Genomic DNA, 23925 nt, shown 5'->3' with positions numbered 1-23925 from the left:
CTCAATACCTGTTCTTTCCAAGATTAAGAATTTTTAACACAATGAAGGGAATAGCAGAATTTATTTTGCTCACCGAATATATTACTATACTGGTTTAATTTGTTCTTTCTGTTTTCTGGCTGCCCTTCTTCTCCATACAATATCAGATCCTGCACATGCTCCACAAATGGAGGAAATGAAATACAGTGTCAGTTATTCACATAGGCACCGCCCCATATAATAACAATATTAATAATGATTATTATGGTCACCAAATAAGACAATCTACCAACGGAGCAATTTAAATAACTCAATAAACATTATATAAAATATTTATATTTATATTTATATATATATGTATGTATGTATATAAAAAAAACAAAATAAACAAAAATCACTGTCTTTGTAGTCGGATATTCCGAGAGGGAAAATAATAAGATTATAGTTTATAGTGTATTATGTTTGTATTATATTTGATTCCAGTAGGCGACGCAGGTGTGTCACTCTTTCTACGACCCGCGCGCCCCTTGTTTGACTCCACACCTTCCAATAGCTCCTGCTTGAAGAATTCAAGGCTTCGGAGTCTCTCCCTCGGCAGGGCCTGTTGCCCGGGTTTCTTAGGCGCGGACTGCGGACAAGGCCAAGGGCTGAAGCCGGCGAGCGAGGAGGGCTGGCCTTGTAATGTTTCGGGGGCCGCCCTCGGTGTATCTCTGCGTCCTCGCCAGGTCCCCCCCTCGGTCCGCAGGCTCCGCGCTGTAATCCACGCAGGTTCGGCGGGGCCTTTTTCTGCTGCTCACAGGTCGCCTTCGCTGTCGCTGGAGGTGATGGAGATGGCCGAGGAAGCGGCGGCTTTACTGGATAGGCTGGCGGCGGGACTGGCGACGGCGCCGAGCGGCGGTTCGCCCGCGCTCTCTTCCTCCGACGGCAGCGACCGCCCCGCACCCTGGGAGGAGAGGCCTTGTTGCTGGAGCCTGCGAGGGGGAAAGGAGAAGAGAAACGGTCGTGACTCGAGCGGCGGTGGCCACGAAAGGCAACCCGCCCTCCGCCCGGCCTCCTTTCCCTGCTTCTGCGTTACGAATCCCGCTCCCCAATGCTGGCTTCTGCCCCTCTCCTGGCCCGCGGAATTCTCCGCCGGTGTTCGGATCCAGGGCCGAGTTAAGACCCCCCCCGAATGGAATACGCCACTCATAACCACGTCTGTGTTATTGTTCCCCTCCACTGCTTTTTCTCCGTTGAGTCAACAGGATGGATTGCATGGGAAAGACTAAGATACTGATTGTGTCTGCACTAATCACTTTGTGTTGCATGAAACATATTGATCAGTCTCTTCATTTCAGTACTCAGATATAATTTTGATGACAATCCCGCCATGTTGAAAAGTCCAAAGAGCAGTACCCTCGCTTTAAAAAAAAAAATCCTCTGCATTGTCCCCCTCACCCAAAGACCACATTCTCCCCTTCCTCCACCTACTGCTGCCTTATCATCTCCACCATTTAGCCCACTTAGCATCATTCTGCCTTCAAGGTTACTACAAAATCATACCCCCCCCTTTCTTAAGACAAGCCTGCACACCATCTCCCCTCTTAATGGCTGCTACAATATAACCCAAACATGGCCCGGTTACAGACAGGAGGTTGCAGAAACTTATTTTCAACACAAAGTTCCAATATCTTCCCTGAATGTTCTGTCTCACATATAGAAATTATACACAAAATGTATAGTTTTGTTGTCAGATAGGATGCATTTTTACAGTCAATGTTCATGATTACCAGTACACGTTTGTGTAGCTTTCTTGGCAACATTAAGAAAATAGTTTGCCACTGCTTCTTTGGAGATTTCTTTAAAAAAATATTAATTGATCCTAGTCCTCAGATTTCCTGTGCTCCCTATCCCACTGTTAATTAGGTCTAAGCATGATTAACTATTGGTGGAATAAGGCTGGCTTGGAACTGCTACTTATACAGTTGTTTTTGGCGTAGTGAGATAGAGACGGAACATGATATGTTTTGGTCCTATCAGCAACTAGCCCTGGAGATAATTATCATCTTGGAAATCTTTTGAATAGGAAATATATGTGCTTCCCCTTTTTTTTCTAAAAAAATTATAATCATAAGTCAGATGGGGCAAGGAGCATGGCTAGTCAATGGGAGATATCTATGGCCCTCCGGTTACTCAATCTGAGCACAAGTATAATAAAAGCTGGCATGTTATATCTATCCTAGATGCTAATGTATTGAACACAATAGTATATTAGAATAAACATAGTGTAAAATATTAAGACTCCACACAATTACATTTTGACAGCTTTTCCTTTTGTTTCTTCCTCTTCAATATGAAGCTTTAATCATTGATTTACTACAAATATTACAGGTATAGTGGCTCAGTGCCTGCAAAGATGAAGTGAGGGAAGCTAAGGCTCAAAATGAACTAAGGCTTGCGACCAAAGTCAAAAATAACAAAAAAAGCTTCTTTCAACATATAAGAAACAAGAAAAAGTTAAGGAAATGATTGGTCCATTAGTGGGGGAAAGTGGCAAGAAGGTGACAAGCAACAGGGAGAAAGCAGAACTATTTAACTTGTTTTTTGCATCTGTCTTTACACAAAGGGAAAAAAACAGTCCAACCTACCAAAACCAGTGCCATAAAAAACAGAATAGAAACGCAAGTTAAGATAGGCAAGAAAATGGTAAGTGAGCACCTGTCCAGCCTAGATGAGTTGAAATCATCAGGACCAGACAGATTACACCCCAAGGTTCTCAAGGAACTGGCAGTGGTGATCTCAGAACCACTGAACTATATTTTTCAAAGATCCTGGAGCACTGGGGAACTACCAGAGGACTGGAAGAGAGCTGATGTAGTTCCCATCTTCAAAAAAGGGGAAAAAATAGATCCAGGAAACTACAGACCTATCAGCCTGACCTCAATACCTGGGAAGATTCTGGAAAAGATAATCAAACAACAAATCAGCGAACACCTTGATGCGAACAAAGTTATCACTAAAAGCCAACATGGGTTTGTCAAAAACAGATCATGCCAGACAAATCTTATTGCATTCTTTGACCAAGTGACAAAACTAGTGGACCAGAGGAATGCTGTAGATATAATTTACTTGGACTTCAGTAAGGCATTTGATAAAGTAGATCACAACCTACTACTTGATAAGATAGAAAAATGTGGGTTAGATAGCATCACCACCAGATGGATTCGTAGCTGGCTGACAGGCCGTACTCAGCTGTTGTCCTTAATGGAACTGCATCTACATGGAAGAAAGTGTGTAGTGGGGTGCCCCAGGGCTCTGTTCTGGGCCCAGTGCTCTTCAACATCTTCATTAACGATTTGGATGAGGGGATAGATGGGGAACTCATCAAATTTGCAGACGACACCAAGCTGGCAGGAATAGCCAATACTCCAGAAGATAGGCTTAAGATACAGGAGGATCTGGACAGACTCGAACACTGGGCACTATCTAACAAAATGAAATTCAATTGTGAAAAAAGTAAGGTTCTACATTTAGGCAGGAAAAATCAAATGCACAGATATAGTATAGGTGGTACCTTGCTCAATAGTAGTAACTGTGAGAGAGATCTCGGAGTCCTAGTGGACAATCACTTAAATATGAGCCAGCAGTGTGCTGCAGCTGCCAAAAAAGCCAACACAGTGCTAGGCTGCATTAACAGAGGGATAGAATCAAGATCACGTGAAGTACTAATACCACTTTACAATGCCTTGGTAAGGCCACACCTGGAATACTGCATCCAGTTTTGGTCACCACGATGTAAAAAAGATGTTGAGACTCTAGAAAGGGTACAGAGAAGGGCAACAAAGATGATTGGGGGACTGGAGGCTAAGACATATAGGGAACGGTTGCTGGAATTGGGTATGTGTAGTTTAACGAAGAGAAGGGTGAGGGGTGACATGATAGCAGTGTTCCAATATCTCAGGGGCTGCCACAAAGAGGAGGGAGCCAAGCTATTCTCCAAAGCACCTGAAAGCAGGACAAGAAGCAATGGATGGAAACTAGCCAAGGAGATAAGCAACCTAGAACTAAGGAGAAACTTCCTGACAGTTAGAACAACTAACCAGTGGAACAACCTGCCTCCAGAAGTGGTGAATGCTCCAACACTGGAGGTTTTTAAGAAGAGACTGGACAGCCATTTGTCTGAAATGGTATAGGGTTTCCTGCCTGAGCAGGGGGTTGGACTAGATGACCTCCAAGGTCCCTTCCAACGTATTATTATTATAATATACCCCCATATCTTTCATTTTATTGGGGGGATGATCAAATGGGATGACTGGTTGGCGGGGGTGGGGGGGAAACAATCCAGAATCCTGAAATAAACCACCATATCTTTGCTGTGATACAGAGATGAACATCCAACAACTGAAAGAAGCTGTGCTTGACAGGATAGCCTGCAGAGCAATTGCCTATAAAGTCGCCAAGAGTTGGACACCACTGAATTGTTTTTTGCTACAGTGCCCTAAATGATGGATGGTTTTCCCACTGGCTGATGACATGCTGAAAGTGGACCAGAGCAGAACTTTTCAGTCACCAATCCTATTATGACTGATACTCTCAAAACAGTGCAGCATCATTTGGCAAAGCCTAGGAACAGATACAATACAATACAATAGGGATTGACATGGGGGGGGGGGTCAGTAGTTGTTATTCTGATGTTGTTAAATGCCAACTCAAGGGTAGATGGATAGCACTTTAACTCAATGATGGGGAGTGGCCCATAGTAAATAGTGTTTCCAGCTAAGCTGCTTGGAGGTTTGTTTTGGGAGGAGAGATTTCCTACACTTCTAATACTTGCCAGTCATTTTTGGAATCCAATATACATACTGTTTCTTACAGTGCTTAATGTCCCTTACAGACCTCATTTGCAAAAAAATCTCACCTTTGCATCACAAAATATCTTTACATTCTGCCCTATTTTCCCCACACCAGTTTCTCTTACACAATGCAACTCTCTGTGTGATCAATGTTCATTTTCTCTGTCTCCTCATATATAATCTCTATCCTTGCTAACATCTACTGTACCTCTTAACTTCAAAGCAAGACAGACCACATTCACCATAGATGATATTAAACTCTTATTTCTCTCCTTCTAGGATATGTTCTGAATAGATCAAAAATTAATCATTATATAAAAAATAAATATATCTGTCGCCAAGATAGCAAAAGAGAATTTCTTCCTTTAAAGTTTGGATATGTCTGAGAATCAGAGGACAGGCATAAATAAAACAGAGAATATTCTTGCAGGCTTCTCTGGCTAACTCTCCTCTATTACAAATAAATTGCTGAGCATAAAAGTCTATTAACTACCCCCTCTCTCCCCTATTTGATATTTACCCACAAGACTGGGTAAAATCAATCACTGAAGGCGAGAGAGAAGATGGTACCTCTCCACTATGTAGATGACTGGCATAATGGCTGAATTTATTTATTTTAATATCAGTAATGGTACAATGTTCTAAATAAGAGCTACAGTAACTGAAAGGGCATAAAAGAGGGACTATGGTTGACACAACTATGTGTTTAAACTATAGAGTCTACACTATATGTTTTATTTGTATTCTGTCTTCCGTCTTTCATTCAGGAGATCAAGGCAGCATACTTCCATCTTCCTTCTCTTATTCCCCCCCCACACACACACAACAGTTCTCTGAGATAGTTGGATAGAGAAAGAACAATTAACCCAGAGTCATCCAATCTAGTGACCCTCTTTGGCTGAGGGTGATCTAGAACCGAGGTGGGCATCCCCAATCCTTTTCCAATATTTTAACTATTATACCATGCTTGCCCTCAGTTTGTGGTCCAGGTGCCATATGCAGATACCCCACATTCCCCTAGATTAAATTGTCCATCAACAATAAACTCCAACACTCTATCCGCTCTCTATGCCTTACCCTGCTGTCCACTTTGTAAGTGAGATGTGGATATGAGAACTTGATGGGAGAAATGCTTATATATCACTTTTAGACCTGTGGATCAATGGAGATATCAGGGGACGGATATACCTATCTATGTGTTAAAACACATCACAGATAAAGAATTAAATTTTCTCTGCACCCCTGATTTTCAAATATTTCCTCTAACCATTTTACAGTCCCTGCTATGCTATTCTAAGAATTGGATGGTTCTCCCCCAATATTTATATTATATCTTCAAATGATGTTTTGGTTGTTGCATTGTACTGGTATTTTTAGCAGTGTCACAATATCTTGGCTGCTTCTTTCTTAGAAGGCATTATAGAAATGGGTTTATTAGAAATGCTTTGTTTTATAACCTCTCCTGTTTTCATTATATATGAATATAATTATATGGTTTTATTAGGTTTTTCCACTTGAATTAAGATCTTATATAACCATTTGCTTTTTATTTGAAATAATTCCTATATAATACTAGAAGATTGAAAGTCAGTAATATCTGGAATATCTAGAAGGTTTATTATAGGATACATGAAGGAATATGAAAAATACATTTTGAGACCTGTTACAATATGATATTTTATGTAGCCAATTATAATGGCTACACATGTCCCACAATAACATATAAAAATATTGATGTTTTCTCTTTTTTTGCAAATAACAATTCACATGTAAATTCAGTATTAACAAAACTTCACGTCATAGATATGTCTGAGGAATAAATATGCTACTCAAAAAAATGCAAAACACCTTTTTAAAAATATACCTATCAAGGTATTTAAGAAAATGGTGTAAAAATTGTTTCAAGGGAAAAAACATTCAGAGCTGAAATAAAATATGTGTATAGAATACATTTCTAGTATTACTATTATCTCACGCTTTTATCAAGCTATAATTGCTGTTATGCCTGACTACTGCTCTTAGAACAAAGAAGATAACAATATTAATCTAGCAGAAGTGGGCAATGTGAGTGAAAACAATATCCACAATTATACTGTCAAATAATAACAGAATACCACAAATAAGATTTAATTGGGTAAATTCTTCCTGAAATTACATTTTTCAAATCTATTCTGGATTACACTAAGGATAAATAAAAATATGTGTATGCATCTGAAGTCTTAACATCTTATCTGAAGTAACTAAGTTTTTGATTCTTTATTTCAAACTATTGTTTATCTTCCCAGTTCCAATAATTTAAATGAAAATTGAACTGAGTTGTGTGCATGAGTTTAAGAAGAGTTTTTTCTATTGTGAGGATACTATCTTTCAATTACCTCTTCCTATGAAACTTAAAATGATCTTGCTCATCAGTTGTACAAATAACTCTTCTAAACCCTTCTTATTTTTATATTCCCTCTTATTTTATATAACATTTCTTTATATTCATTATATTTATAAAATCTAAACACCCATAGAAAAAGAAAGGATATTTTATAAACTTAGCTTTCAAGACAGCAAAAAATAACCCATTTTAATTGTACTTCCAAATTTACAGAACAGAAAATATTTTATTTTAATTACTTTAAAAAACAGGCACAGACAAATTATGGAAATGATTACCTAACTAAGCAATATATACAGTATTCTTTGTCTTCATCTCTGCCCTAGCTGTATCCTAACCACACCAAACATCTAAGCCTTTATTATAGTTTTGCTTCACTGACTTTTTGTGGTCTTAGAAGATTTAAGGAAACCATGTACTTAAGGCTGCACTTTGGGAAATCCTAAACTCAGTGATATTTGGTTACTCAGTTCTGTTATGAAAAATAGCTTATAATTAATAAGCTTTCTTATTAATAATCTTAATGAAAATTCAAGAAGTTAAATGACGGTATTACCCCAAATTAATTTTCCCATACATTTTGTCCTTGAGATAACTTATAAGTTAGGAACAATACATTCCACTTAAACCTGGAAAAATTCATATTGCCCAAGTAAACTTTGGATTAATAGAGAATTTCTCCAGGAAGTATATAGGAAAAGATAGTATTTTAGTATAGCCTCTAGCTGCGTATCATGTCTCATGGATTTAAGCTGAATATTGTGGAAGTCAATAGGACCAAATTGTTTTACATTCCTGCACTTTGACACAACAGAGTCCTGAATGGGGAGCCATTGTTTGCCTCCTGAAAAATAGAGGTCATTTGTGCTAATTAACATGTCTAAATGGATCAGAAATTCTCTTCTACTAGAGCAAGGCTTTTATTTAAAGCACATTCTTTCCTTCTTGGTTTATTTCTTATTTATTCCTATACAGGCATGCATACCTTAAAGTGTTTTATCATAAAGCCACATACATTATCACCTACATTCTACAAACCATTACAATTAATATTCTTCCAAAAGGGCATATCCTAGCTGCCACCTATCTTCACAGAAATGGAACAAAGGATAATGATTTGGCTTCATGAGAAAGATGTATGCTTTATACTGAAGCTGTTTAAATAAAACGCTTTAAAACATAAGATATCATTATTTTTAACTCTGTTGGTAGTCAGTTTTGCTGCAGTTGAATATACATATGCCATAAGGCTTTATTTGTCTAATAAAATGCAAGATTGTATCTTAAACCTAAGTAAGCCATATTTTAATAAAATCAAGTTATGTTGGAACACCATATATGCTTTACATTTCAGTTCTTGCCTTTGTTCAAAGTATATGTTGGATAAAAGTAGAAAAGAAAAATGTCAAAGAAAATTACAATTACAAAAATTATAATGTTTCATTTCATTGGACTTTAAAACTTTATGTTACACAATTGGCATAATTTCTTTGAATTTTCAGTTAATTTAAAAAATCATTTTGCAGTTTTTTAACTGCATCTCTTCACCTGCTACTAAAAGATGCTTCAGAATGGAATTCAGCTATGTCAAATCATCGCCTTAAAATATTATATATAAAAATAACTGCCATTATATACTTACACAGAATTTCATTAATTCTCAGTTTTGTATATTCATCCCATGGATAGTTGATATTTAATTGTTAAAAGTAAGCAGATAGCAATATATTAATTGTAACTCATGTCTCCCTATTGGGGAGTATTTACTTATGAAAATTCTTTTTAAAAATCCTTCCTTAAATTAGTACAATAGGAAATAAAAATACATTTAAAATTAATGAAAATTTACTTTGAAAAGAAATGAACTGCATGCAGTTAGAATGGTTACTCCTGCATACATGTCAACAGTGAAAAGCTGTGACTGTCAAGCACATCTGCCTTTGCAATCCTTTAAAAAAATGACTTGTTAAATAAAAATCCCAGAGGCTACAACAGACCACTATTCCTGCAAAGTCAAACTTTATGATTCCATGTTGACAACTATATCATAAAAGCAAAACTTTAACATCAACAAAATTGACATCAGTCTACTATGATCATGGTAGAAGGAGCCTAATTCATCTCCTCGCTTCCTGTTCCTGTAGAACCAGCTAAGATTTTTGAGACAGGATTTCAAATAAGGAGACTCTTTTGAGCATTTTTGGCAAATAACGATAACTACAATAATAATTTAAACAACAAATCTGCCTATCCCAGCCCCTGGAGAAATATTGAATAGGTGGACAAAAATGCAAAATCCATCTGACCGACTGTGCGACCATAATCATAATAATATCACAAGTGTGCAGAATATTCCTCTGACCTCTGATTAAGAGTTAGGAGCATGGTCTTTCTTCCAGATAAATATGCTCAGGATTACAACCAGGTTCCAAGCACGTGTATTCTGGAGCAGAACTCACAGAAACCGAACACCCGCACCGAAAGTGTAAATAGAAAATGGATCCTATTTGCCTTTTTGGCTGGTCTCACTGGGATCTCCATCACAGGAGAACCTAGCCTAAAATAAGGCTGGGAAACGCTTAGATCCAGCGGATTTAACGAGCAGTGCCAAGCAGCCCACCAAGTTAGGACGCAATAAGATTTATTTCTCTTAGGGGCACGGCGCGCTCCTTGACATTCAACAACCGTACGGCTGACCCAGGTTTAGCCCGTGGCTGTCGTGTGAATCCCGGTCAGAGCTCAGCTACCCGCCCTTCCCCGTTCGCCTTCCTCCTGCGTCCCGGGTCTGAGCCACTGACCTGTTCTTGGCGGCGGCGGCCCGGTCCCTTTGGCGCCGGTTTTTGAACCAGTTGCCCACCTGCGTGGGGGTGAGTCCGGTGGCCTGGGCCAGCTCGCGCTTTTTGCTGGGGTTGGGGTAAGGGTCCTGCAGGTACCATTCGCGGAGCAGGTGCCGGGTGCGCTCCTTGAAGCAGTGGGTCTTCTGCTCGCCGTCCCAGATGGTGCGGGGCAGGGGGAACTTCTTGCGCACGCGGTACTTGTCGACGGGGCCCAGGGGCCGGCCGCGGAGCTTCTCGGCCTCCTGGTAGTGCGCCTCGAGCCAGAGCGCCTGCAGCTTGGCGTGCGACTCCTTGGGGAACTTGTGGCTTTCCAGAATGTGGTAGAGCTCGCGGTAGTTGCCGCCGTGGAAGGCCACGATGGCGCGGGCGCGGAGGACCGACTCGTTCCGGTTGAGCGCCTCGCACGCCGCCGGCGCCACCGGCAGCGACCACAGGAAGCGCCCCAGGCGCTCCACGTCGCCGCTCTCCTCCAGCGTCTCGCACACCCCGGCCACTTGCTGCGGGCTGAAGTTGAGGATCGGCAGCTGAAACATGGAGGCGGCCGGGCGGGCTCCTGGGCCCAGTCGCCTCTTCTCCTCCGCGGCTCCGGCTAATCGAGAGCTTCGGCCCTTCGGCGCCCGCCTCTTGTCCCCTTAACCTGCAGCTGAGCCGGTTCTTCGCTCTTCTTCTCCCGGACGAGCGCAGAGACGCAGGAAGGCGGCGATCTGGCTCTCCAGCCCAGGAAGCCAATGCCGCTCTCGCCTCGCCTCGCTTTTTTTTATTTTATTTTACTTTTTTTTAAAAAATCCGTCCTTCCCTTCACGTCGACCCTTCAGACGGTCGCTTGGAGAACGCCGCCGCCGCCGCCGGACGCGTGCTGCGCTCGGGCGCTGGGAAGCAGAATGCCCCGCGCTCCGTCGGTGGCCTGAAGTTTGGGAGGGAGGGAGGAGGATAATGTGTGTGAGGAGGAGGAGGAGGAGGAGAAGGGAAAGAGGAGGGAGGGAGGAGGAGGAGGAGGGAGGGAGGGAGGATGAGGAAAGCCCCCAGATGCCCCCAACCAAGGATTCCGCCCCCCCCCCCCGCACATTCTTCGCCGTCGTCGCCTTTTCTGCTTCTTATTTGCTGCTATTGGCCTCGCCAGATTGGCTGCCCCTCCGTTTCCATGGAAAGGGCGCCTGCCCATCACTGTCAACCTTCTGCCAATCAACGCCTGGAAAGCCAGCCAACACGGGAGCACCAGCCGAGCTAGGAGAGAAAAGGATGATCTTTCTCGCTCGGTCGCTCCTCCTGTCTCTCCCAGCGGTCGAGAGCGTTCAGCTGGGGAGGGGGGGAGGGGCGGATTTGGGGGGAGAAAAGATCGCGGGGTGCCAGGTCGAACCGAAGGACGCGGAGAGAGGGTTCTGCGGGCTGAGTAAAACGAGCGGGGCGTTTGTCATACGGAGGGGAAGTAGTAGTCCGGCAAGGGGCGGTGCGGGCCGGAACGGGGGGGACGCCGCGGTTTCTCCTACAGATCCCGCAGGAAAAGAGGTGAGAGAACAAGAGAGGGCGAGGCTGCCCAGCCAGTTAACTTGCTCGCTACAGGGTGGGGTAGCAGTACAGGAGACCTCTAGCTTAGTAGCATTCTCCAGGATAACCGGGGGGGGGGGGGAATGTACTTTTTCATTATCTACCACTTTATACTTGCACCTGGCAGTGGCAGGACCTGAAACTCCTGCACGCCAAAGCGAGGGCTGTGTAACTGTGCCCAGGTCCGTTTCCTAACGTAGCGGGCTGGCAAACACGCATCCTGAAAGTCCGGGAAATGAAGCTCTTTCTCTTCATTTTCAGCTTTCCTCTCGGTCTGGAACCCCATTGGCAGTGAACTGCGGAGTAAATGGTATTGATTCTAACGCTTGGTTCTGAAGCAACTATTGATTCTAACGCTTGGTTCTGAAGCAACTGGCGCGGAACAGGCTGGAAACCTGTGGCGGATCGCTGGAATATTAGAGGGTCGTTTTGCCCCCAGATACTGGGGAGGTAATGAACGAACACGCGCACGTACACTTCACACCTGCGTTTAGCCTACAGCAGGGTCCTCAGTCAAGAGATTTTTTTTTAAAAAAAAATCAGTTATGGAAGGCATAAATGTAAGCCAATGTAATTCTTGCTGAACCAAAGTTAGTTCTAAGATTCAATGACTGTACTGTCTTCATATTATATAGACCATGAGTTACGAGTCAAGTAAAAGATCTACTGGCTATATGTCAGCATATTAAACTTGGTTTGTTTAGGTTGTTTTATGTTTTTGTGGTGAGAGCATGATGTGTAAACCCAGTCATTTAGTTATCTTATACTTCGATTTGTAGTGGGAACACAGAAAACAGCTAATTTGTTGTGCGGGTTTCATCAATTTCTGATGGACGAAGCTGCTTGGATCAGCAGCGAAACATCTCAAGCTAACAAAATTGTGTCCAGTTAACGATGTTTCAATCTTCAGACACCTTTGTCTGGATGACTGTGAGTCCTCACCGACACTTGAAATTTACTTCCAAGGGTGAGGAAGATAGAAGCCGTCCAGGAGACTGAAATTCGCTTTCCCGAACAGTTGAAGGTTTCCGATACTGATTCAACCATTATAAATCTATTTTTAAAACTGTGAAAGAATATTTGGAAACCATCGGCTTTTTCTCTTCATTGGGCATCCAGGACCCCGTTAGCGACCTTTCTTGGTGGGATCTTTCCCCCCCACACACACACACACCATTGGCTTCCTTAATTTCTGCTCAACCGGCAGCCAACCCCACCATTTCAGATCACATCTTTGCGCTTCAGCAGCCTCGAATAAACATTCAGAAAATCCGGGAAAGAAGTGAGAAGTCATTTGTAGGTCAGGACAAGCAACTTCCAAAGAAATCTTTTACAGTATTGAGCAGATCTTAGTGATAAGGATTAATTCCGCCCTCTTCAATTTAATATTAGGTAAAGGGCCCATCCCTCGATCGAAATGAACAAAAAAAACCACAACCCCACACACATTTACTATAATGCTTGGGGAAGTTGCTTTTAAAAAGAAAAATAATTATTTCGTATTCGTTGTTTTCGTTCTCTAGAGAGACGTGAGCTGCAACTTGATGAGGAGGAGAAGGCGATGCAGGAAAACTGCCCAAGGTGTCCGATTTACTCTAGAACACCCTCCCCCCCCCGCCCCCAGGCTGGTACTTTCTAGATTGGTGGTGGTTACATCCTCCGATTAAGGGACAAGTTGATCGGGACCGTGGGATTCGTATTTCAGCACATCCGAGCGTCCTTAGGTTGCGGGAAGGCTCGCCTCAAAAGCAAATCTAAGACACCTCTTATTTTCCCTGCCCAGAACATTAAAGAACAGCGTTCAAAAACTGACACCCATCTCTTAATATTTGGGAAGGAACTGAATAGTAACTTAAGGCAGAGCCTTTTAGCAACGTTGCCTTGCTTATTATTAATCCTTTGCGCGCGGGGGGGGGGGCAATTCTCAAAAGGGATGTTCTCTTAATGAGAGACTTGGGGGGGGGGAGAGATTTCTTCCCTCGTCGTGGAAAAGTTGGGAGGCCTTAGAAATGCGAATTATAAAGCAATCGCCGTGGAGATCATTTGGCGTGTTCTTTTTACAGTGAGAAAAACAAAAAAAAAAAACAAAACACCTCCAGCTTGAGTGAGATGCGAGCAGCGATCTCTGTCTGGGGAGAGAAATCTGAGGCTGGAGGGAGGTTCTTCCACCGCTTTTTCTCCAGTATCAAGCACCAGGCGACTTTTTCTCGGGAAGATCTGGCAAATCAGGCGGCAGATACATAGCGCAGATAGTTTGGAGGTGTCGGGTCAGATTACTGCACGCCTGGCTATGTGCCGACGTTCATTCTGACGGATAAGCCTGATATTATTTTCACATATCTACCGCGTTCGCTTGAGGGGGGGGGAGGGAGGGGTGAAAGCCCTCCGAGCCATTGTCATCATTTATGCGAAGCTTGCAACTAGCGGAATGGCAAGCCTTTCAGTATCGCTCGTTTTCATAGACGCCGTCAGGAGAGCTAGCGCAAAAGTCAAGAAGGAAAGGGTGCGTAACCCATACTTGGGAAAAGTCGTCGTGGAGGCAGAAGCGCCAGACCCGCGCTAGGCAGTTCGCCGATCCGATTCGTTTCAAACAGATGTATTTGGATTTAAAACAAACAGAGATGTCAGTCCTGGGCATGTTTCTTGACTCTGTGGTATAAACCTCAAACTGCAGGCAAGAAGGCTTATTCCCAGGTTCTGTATCCATAGGGCTGCAGCCTTAAAAAGTTGTATAGACCCCTTTTTTTATATATATAGTAAACTCATGGCATCCCAAGGAACAATCAAAAGCTGAATCTACAAGAAATAGGAAGAAATGAAACATTTTAATGGCCTTTTGACACCTCCCACAAATATTCGTAGAATTTCAATCTTTGGGGTTAATTTAATTAACAGATGCAGATAACTAATTCATGTTGTGTTTTATGTGGAATGTGTTAGATATTGATGATTTTCAGGAAGGATTAAAAAAAGGGGGGAGACATGAAAAATATGCTGCCTATTGAAATTCCATAAGAATTCCCACTTTGAAAAAGTATATTAATCTGGAGATTTTAATTAATCTCAATCTGAAATGCACTGAGAGATCCCTCAGAAGAATTGATACCACAGTACAACTTATTTATTTATTTACTCTCACCTTTGGGACAGGATCCATTGATCCATTAAACAAACCTTACTTTTTATAGGTTTATCCAAGAAGCGAGTGCACGTACCGTGCTTTAGGGAAAAAACCCTATAAACTGGACTTCGAAGTAAATGAGTTTAAGACTTGGAAGAAAGCCCCTGTGGACAGTTTGTGTGTAACTTTACACCGTATCACTTCAATCATGTTAGTCTGTTGTAGCAGAAACAAAATCTTGGTACACTTTATTCATAAAGTTTTGGCATAAGCTTTGGTGCACTATGATTGTTCCATCGAATGTACTGAATGTTCTCTATTAAAAGATGTACTCTATTTCTGAACATCCAGGTATAGATCAAGAAGAAACAAAATATTTGCAGGTATACTTAATTATCTGTAAACATTGATCATTCAGAAAACAATGACAAAGTTATTGCATAGACTAAGACAAGTGATGGTACAAAACCTTGATTATATTTATTACAGCCTAAGGGTACAGGTGTGTACACACTTATCTGGAAACAAGTTCTTTATAATATACTACACATGAATAGACATGTGTACAACTACATTGTAAGGATTTCAGTACAATAATTTATGTTAAAGAATAAACTCATGCTTAAATGTCTCCTGTTAAAATCAATGGTTCTTACCTTGAGCCAGGAATCTTGAATCTTATTTACTTACAGTATGTGGGGAAAATATCTGATTAATTTATCGGAACTGGCTGTTTAGTGCCCCTATTTTTTTCCAATCACTATAACAACAATCGAGGAGGTAGAGAATTGACTGAAAGACTTTCAGTTCCTGTTCAAAATGTTCTGATTTAACTACCTAATATTTATTTTCAGAGCATATTTACTCAGTTTGCACTCATTGTGCATTCTAGCTGCTTTCCAGGGCAAACCCCATTCTTTACTAGCACTGATGATCTTACCTAGTTTGGTAATGAAATATCTGCAAGAAAAAAACCAAGTTCAAAGAGCATCAAGGACCCCACCCACACCTAGGTTAAATAGACCCAAGTGGTTGCATTAAGTATTTGCATAATATAGTATACTAAATTTGCCTATTTCAATATAACATATCAAATCTGACTAATAGTATGGGGTGAAGACACTCCTCATATCTGGTGACTGCATTGACATACCTCTCCCTCAAGCATGAGTGTGAGTATATGCACACTTTTAATATATCATCTTTAAATCAGTTTCTGCATTGGCAGCCATTTTTTTTCTTTAACTGTTTCCACAATTTGGAAGATCTTTTTCTTATTCATTTGTTAAATGAAGCAGAGAAATGATCCATAAGATCTTCAGCAGACATTTATTGGGATGTTTGGTAAATACAAGCTTGTACCTATTGTATTACCCTTCTACACAATTCCTTGCTGATATGTTTCAGTCAGCAATTCGTTTTCCGTGAAGGCCTTCCAAAGAAATAATACAAACAAGTAGGCATTGCCAGAACAAAAAACAAGGCTGGTTCTATCTAGTTGTATTTGCCAGCAGTATGGGACAGGTCATGATGGGAAGAACTAAAAAAATAAAATGAGGTGACATTGTATTTCAAAGAAATGGTGGGTTTAAAGAGACTGCATTGCATGGATATGAGTTTAACAACTCCCTATGTGAGAGGCAGCTGCCAACAAACTGGAAAGGGTGGGTGGTAGTGTGCCCCTTTCTCTGAGGCCAATTTTGGATCCTGAAATCCTAGGTAACTCATGGCTATTCTTCAATCTTTCTTTTTTTGAAAGGTTGTCAAGGCAGTGGTAATAGATCAACTATGTAGCACCCTAGGAAGAAGCTTTGAAAGACTCAAGGTATATTTGGTTATTAATAGATAAGTGGATATGATATGATCTTGAATCACATGTGAGGCTGATATTGCGTTATAACTCAAATCTGAAATAGAAAAGATGTTCTGTAGGAACGCTTGGGCTAAACAAAGATCTTTTCTTTAAATTGTCTTAGTAATACAGTAGATACATATGCTTAGCAATATATACAATATTACAATTGAAACATGCATTTACTGAACAGTTTGGCCTATACTTAGCAGTCTCTCAGCTACTTGTAATTTTAGTTTCTGAAAGAGATGCTGTCCTTGAATGGAAGTCAGTTTCACAGTGTTTTAAAAAGTGAAATATATTTAGTATTATCTATATATTTGAGCTGATCTGTGGAAGGAATAATTAGGATATCCAGTTTTGGAGGGTGAATAGGCCCAGGTATTAAAAATATGAAATATTAATAAAACTAATTCATCAGACAATATTATTTGGATCCAAAGAATATTTAAACTTTTTATATTGGCAATGGAAACAATATTTAACTTATATCATTTGATTTTGTTCTGTTATACTTGGGTTTTAGTCTCAATATATATTGTATGTTAATATGATTTTGAAAAGACATTAAACATCTCAATGTCATGTTGAATTACATTTTTAAAATATGGATTTTTTCATATTGTAAAGAGCTTTAGCTTTGGTGTATTGAGCTTGGAGTACTGCAAAGATGATAGTTTTATGTAATTGGAAAGTCACTCTTGAGATTTTAAGAATGGTATTAAAGCAATGGTTTAATAATCAGCATATTCTTGGTATTTCTTTGCTTCAATAAAACACCACTTGTTATTTTTCTTGTATTTCATAAAATGTTCTTGATTAATTTAACTTTCCTTGTCCTTTATTTGGGATGTTGAACTCTACCAAAATACAGATACAATTTTTAGCAGTCTCTCCCAGTAACCAAAAGAGATTTTCTAGGTCTGTTTTAAAAAAATATAATCTTGAAAAACATCAAAGGACTGGGTTTGGCTTATCCTTGAGTATATGCATTATTGTAGTACTTTCTTTAAGCACTGATATTTTATTTATTTATTTATTTGTTTGTTTGTTTTTATAAACCGCCCTTCTCCCGAGGGACTCGGGGCGGTGTACAGAGTAAGATAGGCAACAAAACGAAACAGTATTGAAAACAATAATCAGAACAAAACAAACTGGGACCCCAATTAGAGCTATCAGAGCTATCAGGCCAGGCCGGACTGCTGGAATAAGTAAGTCTTTAGATAAGCCCATTCACAGATAAACTGACCATCAAATTTTTAATCAAAATAACATGAAACATGGATGAACCATGCACTACCTACAGACAGACCAATTGTAAAAAATTTTAAAAATGAAAATTTTGAAAGTTGACTTGTCCACAGGTAATGCAGTCTCTTGGTTAAAAATTGGAGGCTTAGTTTATCTATGGATGGGCTTATATGTGAGTATATATGGTAAATATAAGAATATATATTATTATTTGGCTGTATATTGGTTGTATATTTTGATAATCATTTAATCAGTGCAATTAAAAGCAATTTATGATTGGCCAGTTAGTTGATATTCTTTGTTAATAACATTTACAACATTGCTATTGTCATAGGCAGTTCCACAATTAATTTGCTGTATATTATTTGTAATTCATATGTGACCTTGGAAGGTAATTATCTGTCTTTCTGCTTGACTGATTCTGCTTGACTCTATGCTATTGTCAGGGTAACATCAACACATACACACACGCAAACAGAAAACACTAACATAAACTTTATTTTTATGCTGATTATTTACAAAGGCTCTGGGGACATAACAATAAAAAAACCAAATAAGAAGAATCCTCTCATAAATAATAAATGAACTCACCTGTAAAATAAATCAAATAATAACTATTAAAAAAGCAAAATATTATTGTAGAAGGAGACCAATGAATCAAATATCAATTAAAGGCTAAATGCTATCTTAGTTTCAGAAAATAATAGTTTATTACTTGGACATGCACTGAAATAATATTAATTAGCAAACTAATTCTATATACAAGGTCTGAGTATGGATTGTAGTTTCTGAAATGTCTATAATTGTTCTAATGTGATTGCATAAGCAATCTGAGATTGCCTGAGATAGCAAAATAAATATGAACCAATAAAAGAGCATGTAACAACTTGGGCTGTCTTATAATTGTGTACAACTTTCACTATAAAAACTAATAAACTGTAAATGCAATAACAACAATCCTGCAAAACAGTAGAAGGATTCATATATGACAAATATCATGCTTTTCCAGATTTGGTTCATTCATTTATGTGATACACTATCTTAAGACAATAAAACATATTGAGATGGCTTCGTTAGGTTTACATTCCAATTATATAAAATTACAAATAGGCCCTGCATAACAGAATATTGCACTGTGGTACACTCCAAATACACTTGTAATCCTTTCCAAAGTCACCCTGACTATCTCATCTTTCATTTGCTTTCCATTTTCTCAGTCCAGCAATCAAACAGTCTATTGTATTTCATTTGGTTCTTTATAAAAAAAATATTTATTTACTGAGGTTTATATGCTGCTCCAATCCAACAGGACTCTAAGCAGCTTTCACTTCCTTTACAGTAAAAGTGTTAAAATGTAACAATAATAAAATAAAATAAAACATCTAACCAAAAACCCTGCAGTAAATGGCCATTTTGGTAATGGATCTATTGCCTTTCCCACATGCAATGGTTTGGCAAAAAATAATTTTCTAATATTACTATTGAAAAGTATTTGCAATATTTAGTTTTGGTCTTCTGCCTAAATACCTAATTGTATTTTACTAATACAGTAGAAATAGAATGGGCTCCAATAGGGGAGCATCAAGGTGGAGGTGATTGATAGATTAAAAACAGATCCTTGTCCTCCCCCCCCCCATCCTGCTTCCGCCCTCCCCATATTTTCATTGGGCCAAGTATTTGGATCTTCAGAGTATGTGATTTATGTGCTTTAGCTTTTGTATAGTTTTAACTTTTTTTAGATTGTAGGCCACCTGGAATTACCCTGTGGTAAGATATGTGGCCAATAAATTTTACAAACAAAGAAACAAATACAATGTTTATAGTATTTACAAAGGAGTCTCCTTGTGTATTGGCTACCAATGTATTTCCTTGCAAATATGCTGCACAAGTTCTCCAGCAGATGGAGTATCTTGATTGCTTTTCTTTGAAAGTTCTGAATTAGGGAAAATGTGTTGGGGAAGCAAGGCAATTCAGTGTGCTTTCATTGTCTCAAGTACTGTTTTATTTATTTATTTACAAGGCTTTTAAGCTGCTACCTTGTTTCTAAGTGGAAAACACTTGTGGACATTTTGCTAGTAACCAAAAGAAATGATATTAATTTTGGGATTTGACAATTAGAATTGTTTATGATTATAGAAATCTTGAGTATTATCAAATTTTAGATTAAATATTAATTTGTTTATATTTGTAACTATCGAAGAAAGTTGGAAACTATTCTGTCTTTATTTCTGTTTAGTTTTTTTTATTCTTTTGCACTTTGCCTTCCCCTATGTTTTCCCTTTTTAATAAATTCTTTTTTATTTTTTATCTTTTGTAGAAAATTAGTAAGATACAGTGTATTTTAAAAAAGCTTTTAAGCTGTTTCAACTAAAGCTGACTCTGAGTGAAGGATATTGCTCAACGTCATAAATTCAGATATAAACAATGGAACAAAGTGATATAAATAATAATAAAACATATGTAGTTTAATGAAGAGAAGGCTGAGGGTTGAGATGATAGCAGTGTTCCAATATCTCAGGGGCTGCCACAAAGAAGAGGGAGCCAAGCTATTCTCCAAAGCACCTGAAAGCAGGACAAGAAGCAACGGATGGAAACTAGTCAAGGAGAGAAGCAACCTAGAACTAAGGAGAAACGTCCTGACAGTTAGAACAATTAACCAGTGGAACAACCTGCCACCAGAAGCTGTGAATGCTCCAACACTGGAAGTTTTTAAGAAGAGACCGGACAGCCGTTTGTCTGAAATGGTATAGGGTTTCCTGCCTGAGCAGGGGGTTGGACTAGATGACCTCCAAGGTCCCTTCCAACTACTACTTCTTCTTCTTCTTCTTCTTCTTCTTCTTCTTCTTCTTCTTCTTATTCTTATTATTATTATTATTATTATTATTATTATTATTATTATTATTATTATTATTATTATTATTATTTCCTTAGCGAAAGAAAAAGAAGCAAGTGAACAGACAGGAATTTCATAATCAAAGGATCAAAAATTAAAAAAAAAACATTCTTCACCAGAGGGAGCAATTTTAACATCCCAACCTCTGGGACCTAATGAAACTGCCATATTTCAACAGACTTTCTAAAAACCGGAGGAAAGGAGCCATTATGGTGTCCTGAGGCAAGCTAAAAAAAAAGGTAAAGGTAAAGGTTCCCCCGCACATGCATGCTAGTCGTTTCCAACTCTAGGGGCTGGTGCTCATCTCCGTTTCAAAGCCAAAGAGCCAGCGTTTGTCCAAGGACGTCTCCGTGATCATGTGGTTGGCATGACTAGACGCCAAAGGCGCACGGAACGCTGTTACCTTCCCACCGTAGTGGTCCCTATTTTCTACTTGCATTTTTACGTGCTTTCGAACTGCTAGGTTGGCAGAAGCTGGGACGAGTAACAGGCGCTCACTCTGTTACGCAGCACTCGGGATTTGACCCGCCAAACTGCCGACCTTCTGATCGACAAGCTCAGCGTCCCAACCCACTGAGCCACCACGTCCCTTTTGAGGCAAGCTAGTTCAGAGCAAATGGTCTATAACTGCAAAAAGCAGTTCCTAAGAGAAGGAACTGGAGTGTGACCACCCAACTCAAACTAATTGGGAATGCAGATGATATTCGGAAATAACGACCCTAGAGATTCAGAACCATAAAAGACTTTAAAGGTGACAAAACAATACATTAAAATGAATGATAACCACTGTAGTTTTCTCTCAAAGTTCTGGAAGACTTTTTTCCCTGTGGTTTATTCCTGTCTGGGTCAAACACTAGACCCTGTAATTCAGAATTAAAAAAAATATTTATCACATAAGCCAATTTTTTTCAGAGTATAGCTACATACTTACTACCTGGAATCTGACAACCGGATAATGTAAATGGATTCTATGTGCCCTCACCATAGCCAAAAGACTAATATTGCATTATTGGAAAGATAAATGTATGGCCTCTTTCACCCAATGCAGTGGTGGAATTCAGCCAGTTCGCACCAGTTCGGCAGAACCATAGCTAATTTTTTTGTTGCCCAGGCCCAGAATGGACTTTTGGAAGCGGCATCCACACAGAGAACCTGTTGTTCACATATTTGAATCCCACCACTGACCCAATGGATTGAAGACCTGATTGTCTGCCACCTATGAGTAGATTGCCCAGGACATAGACTTTGTATGGACAAATGCAATGAAATGTGGGACTCGCTTATATAAACTACAGTTAAAATTATAGTTATATCAATGTATTAGAAATGTATTTGAATAATTGCATCAAGTAACTATCAAATTGTAACTATTAATAGCTAAGATGATATATTACACCTTTTTTCTTTTTCTTTTTTTCACTTTTTAAAAATATATTTTTGCATCTTTTTGTCATTATTTTAAAAACAAAGAATAAATTTTAAAAATAGACTGTTCTGTTTGCAAATGTATTTGTGAGGTGGCTCCTTCTCTTCCCTTGAAATACAAGAAGGTTCTGAACAACCCTCAAAGAAGTTTATTAACTATTCCCAATTACTTCCTTATTCATAGGATTTGTATCCATAAGACAGAACTCAAATAAGATATAGGTAGTCCTTATTTAGCAACTGCCTCATTTAGTGACCGTTCATATTTACAACAGTGATTAATAAATAACTGTATGATCAATCTTCATATTTACAATCTTCCCTAGTTTATAAAGCAAAGGAAACCCGAAGTAAGATCATAAGCACAATCTGGTTTCACTTAGCAATTGTTTTGCTTAAAGATCAAGTTGCTGGTCCTAATTGTGATAGCTAAACAAAGACTATCAGTAGAGAATTGAGAAACATACCATCAAATAAAACAGATCTAGAAACTAATAATCTAGGAGCCGTGATGATGCAATGGTTAGACTGTAGTATTTACAGGCTGACTTTACCCACTGCTAGGAGTTCGATCCTGACTGGCTCAAGGTTGATTCAGTCTTCCATTCTTCTGAGGTTGGTAAAATGAGGACTCAGATTGTTGGGGGCAATGTGCTGACATTTGTAAACTGCCCAGAAAGAGATGTAGAGCACTATGTGAGCAGTATATAAGTGCTATTGCTATTTTGATTTACCTGGTAACTTTAGAAAATGAGAATAATAAGGACTCTAATCTAATCTTTTCTTGCCTTCAACCCAACTCAGTGGTGGGATTCAAATATGTGAACAAGTGGTTCTCTGTGTGGATGCTGCTTCCGGAAGTCCATTCTGGGTCTGGGCAACTAAAAATTAGCTACCAGTTCTACCGAACTGGTGCAAACTGGCTAAATCCCACCACTGATCCAACTCCTTTTCAAAAGGCTCCTCCCTGTTCCTCTCCTGCCAGAGCAGTTACTGAATGTTATTGGACAAAGTCAAAGGCCTAGCAGCCAATCACTGAACTGTTGCTATATTACACCCTGAGGACCCCTGACTGCACTCTTTAAAAGCTAAGAAGCCTTCATTTTTAAAGTGAGGGGGAAAATTTGCTTCTGCTGCCCAAAATATATGGATTTCTTTCTGATTGCAGCCCTCGGTGTTTCCAATACTTATTCCTTAAATATTTGCTTTCCCAGCTACAGTTGGGAGAGAGGAAGGGGAGAGGAAGAGGCTGGAGAAAAGCTGCTGAGGGGTCTGGCTGAGGAAAATGGGAAATAGAAACTTGAACAAGCTTGCATTTGTGGAAGTGTGATAGATGAAACTATTTTAAAGCTGCAAAATTGCTTTACATGCCAGCTTTTTTATTCTGGTGGAATATTTATTTTTATTTATAAATAAAAATAATTATTTACTTATAAATATTTTTTTATTTTTTATTATAGGGAGGGAAGTTAGTAGGATATTAGAACTGAAGTAAGAGGGTGGGGGAAGCACCATCTTCCCCTCAAATAATGTTTGTATAGATTGGTGTGTACAAATGTTTTCCCTTTTTGAATTCTCTGTTAATATACTTATACAACTGAAAACAAAGTTGGAGGAGAAATCAAACAGACCAAATCTCAACTCATGTTGTTAAGGGGAAAATATGAGGAAGCACCTTAAACTCATGTATAAAAAATAAGACAAATAACAATCTATCAGTAAAGAAGAAAGAGACATTGGAACACAGTCTTGTCTATACAAAAAATATCATGTTTGGTACAAAACGCTAAAGCATGTAATTTGTTTC

At 39.4% G+C, this 23925-nt stretch overlaps 2 protein-coding genes across 2 annotated transcripts in view; one reads left to right on the top strand and one right to left on the bottom strand.

The window, feature by feature from the left end:
• Positions 1–772: 772 nt before the first annotated feature.
• Positions 773–10651, bottom strand: SIX6 (SIX homeobox 6; the record flags this gene model as incomplete). Its single annotated transcript, XM_081314475.1, has 2 exons — positions 9993–10651; positions 773–950 (listed from the first exon to the last, which is right to left on the bottom strand). Exons 1-2 carry the CDS (start codon positions 10562–10564, stop codon positions 773–775), a joined length of 750 nt encoding a protein of 249 aa, XP_081170601.1. The 5' UTR covers positions 10565–10651.
• Positions 10652–12470: 1819 nt separating this feature from the next.
• LOC308664632 (protein SIX6OS1) overlaps positions 12471–23925 on the top strand; it is a gene marked incomplete at both ends in the record, with an annotated part of 38565 nt that continues 27110 nt past the window's right edge. The window contains 2 exons of the mRNA XM_081322046.1: positions 12471–12543; positions 13100–13157. Coding sequence (XP_081178172.1) covers positions 12471–12543; positions 13100–13157 — 131 coding nt within the window. The remainder of the gene's footprint in view (positions 12544–13099; positions 13158–23925) is intronic.

Source organism: Vipera berus (genome assembly GCF_964194415.1).
Source record: "Vipera berus genome assembly, chromosome: 1".
NCBI lineage: Eukaryota > Metazoa > Chordata > Lepidosauria > Squamata > Viperidae > Vipera > Vipera berus.
This window is presented reverse-complemented; position numbering and strand designations above follow the sequence as displayed.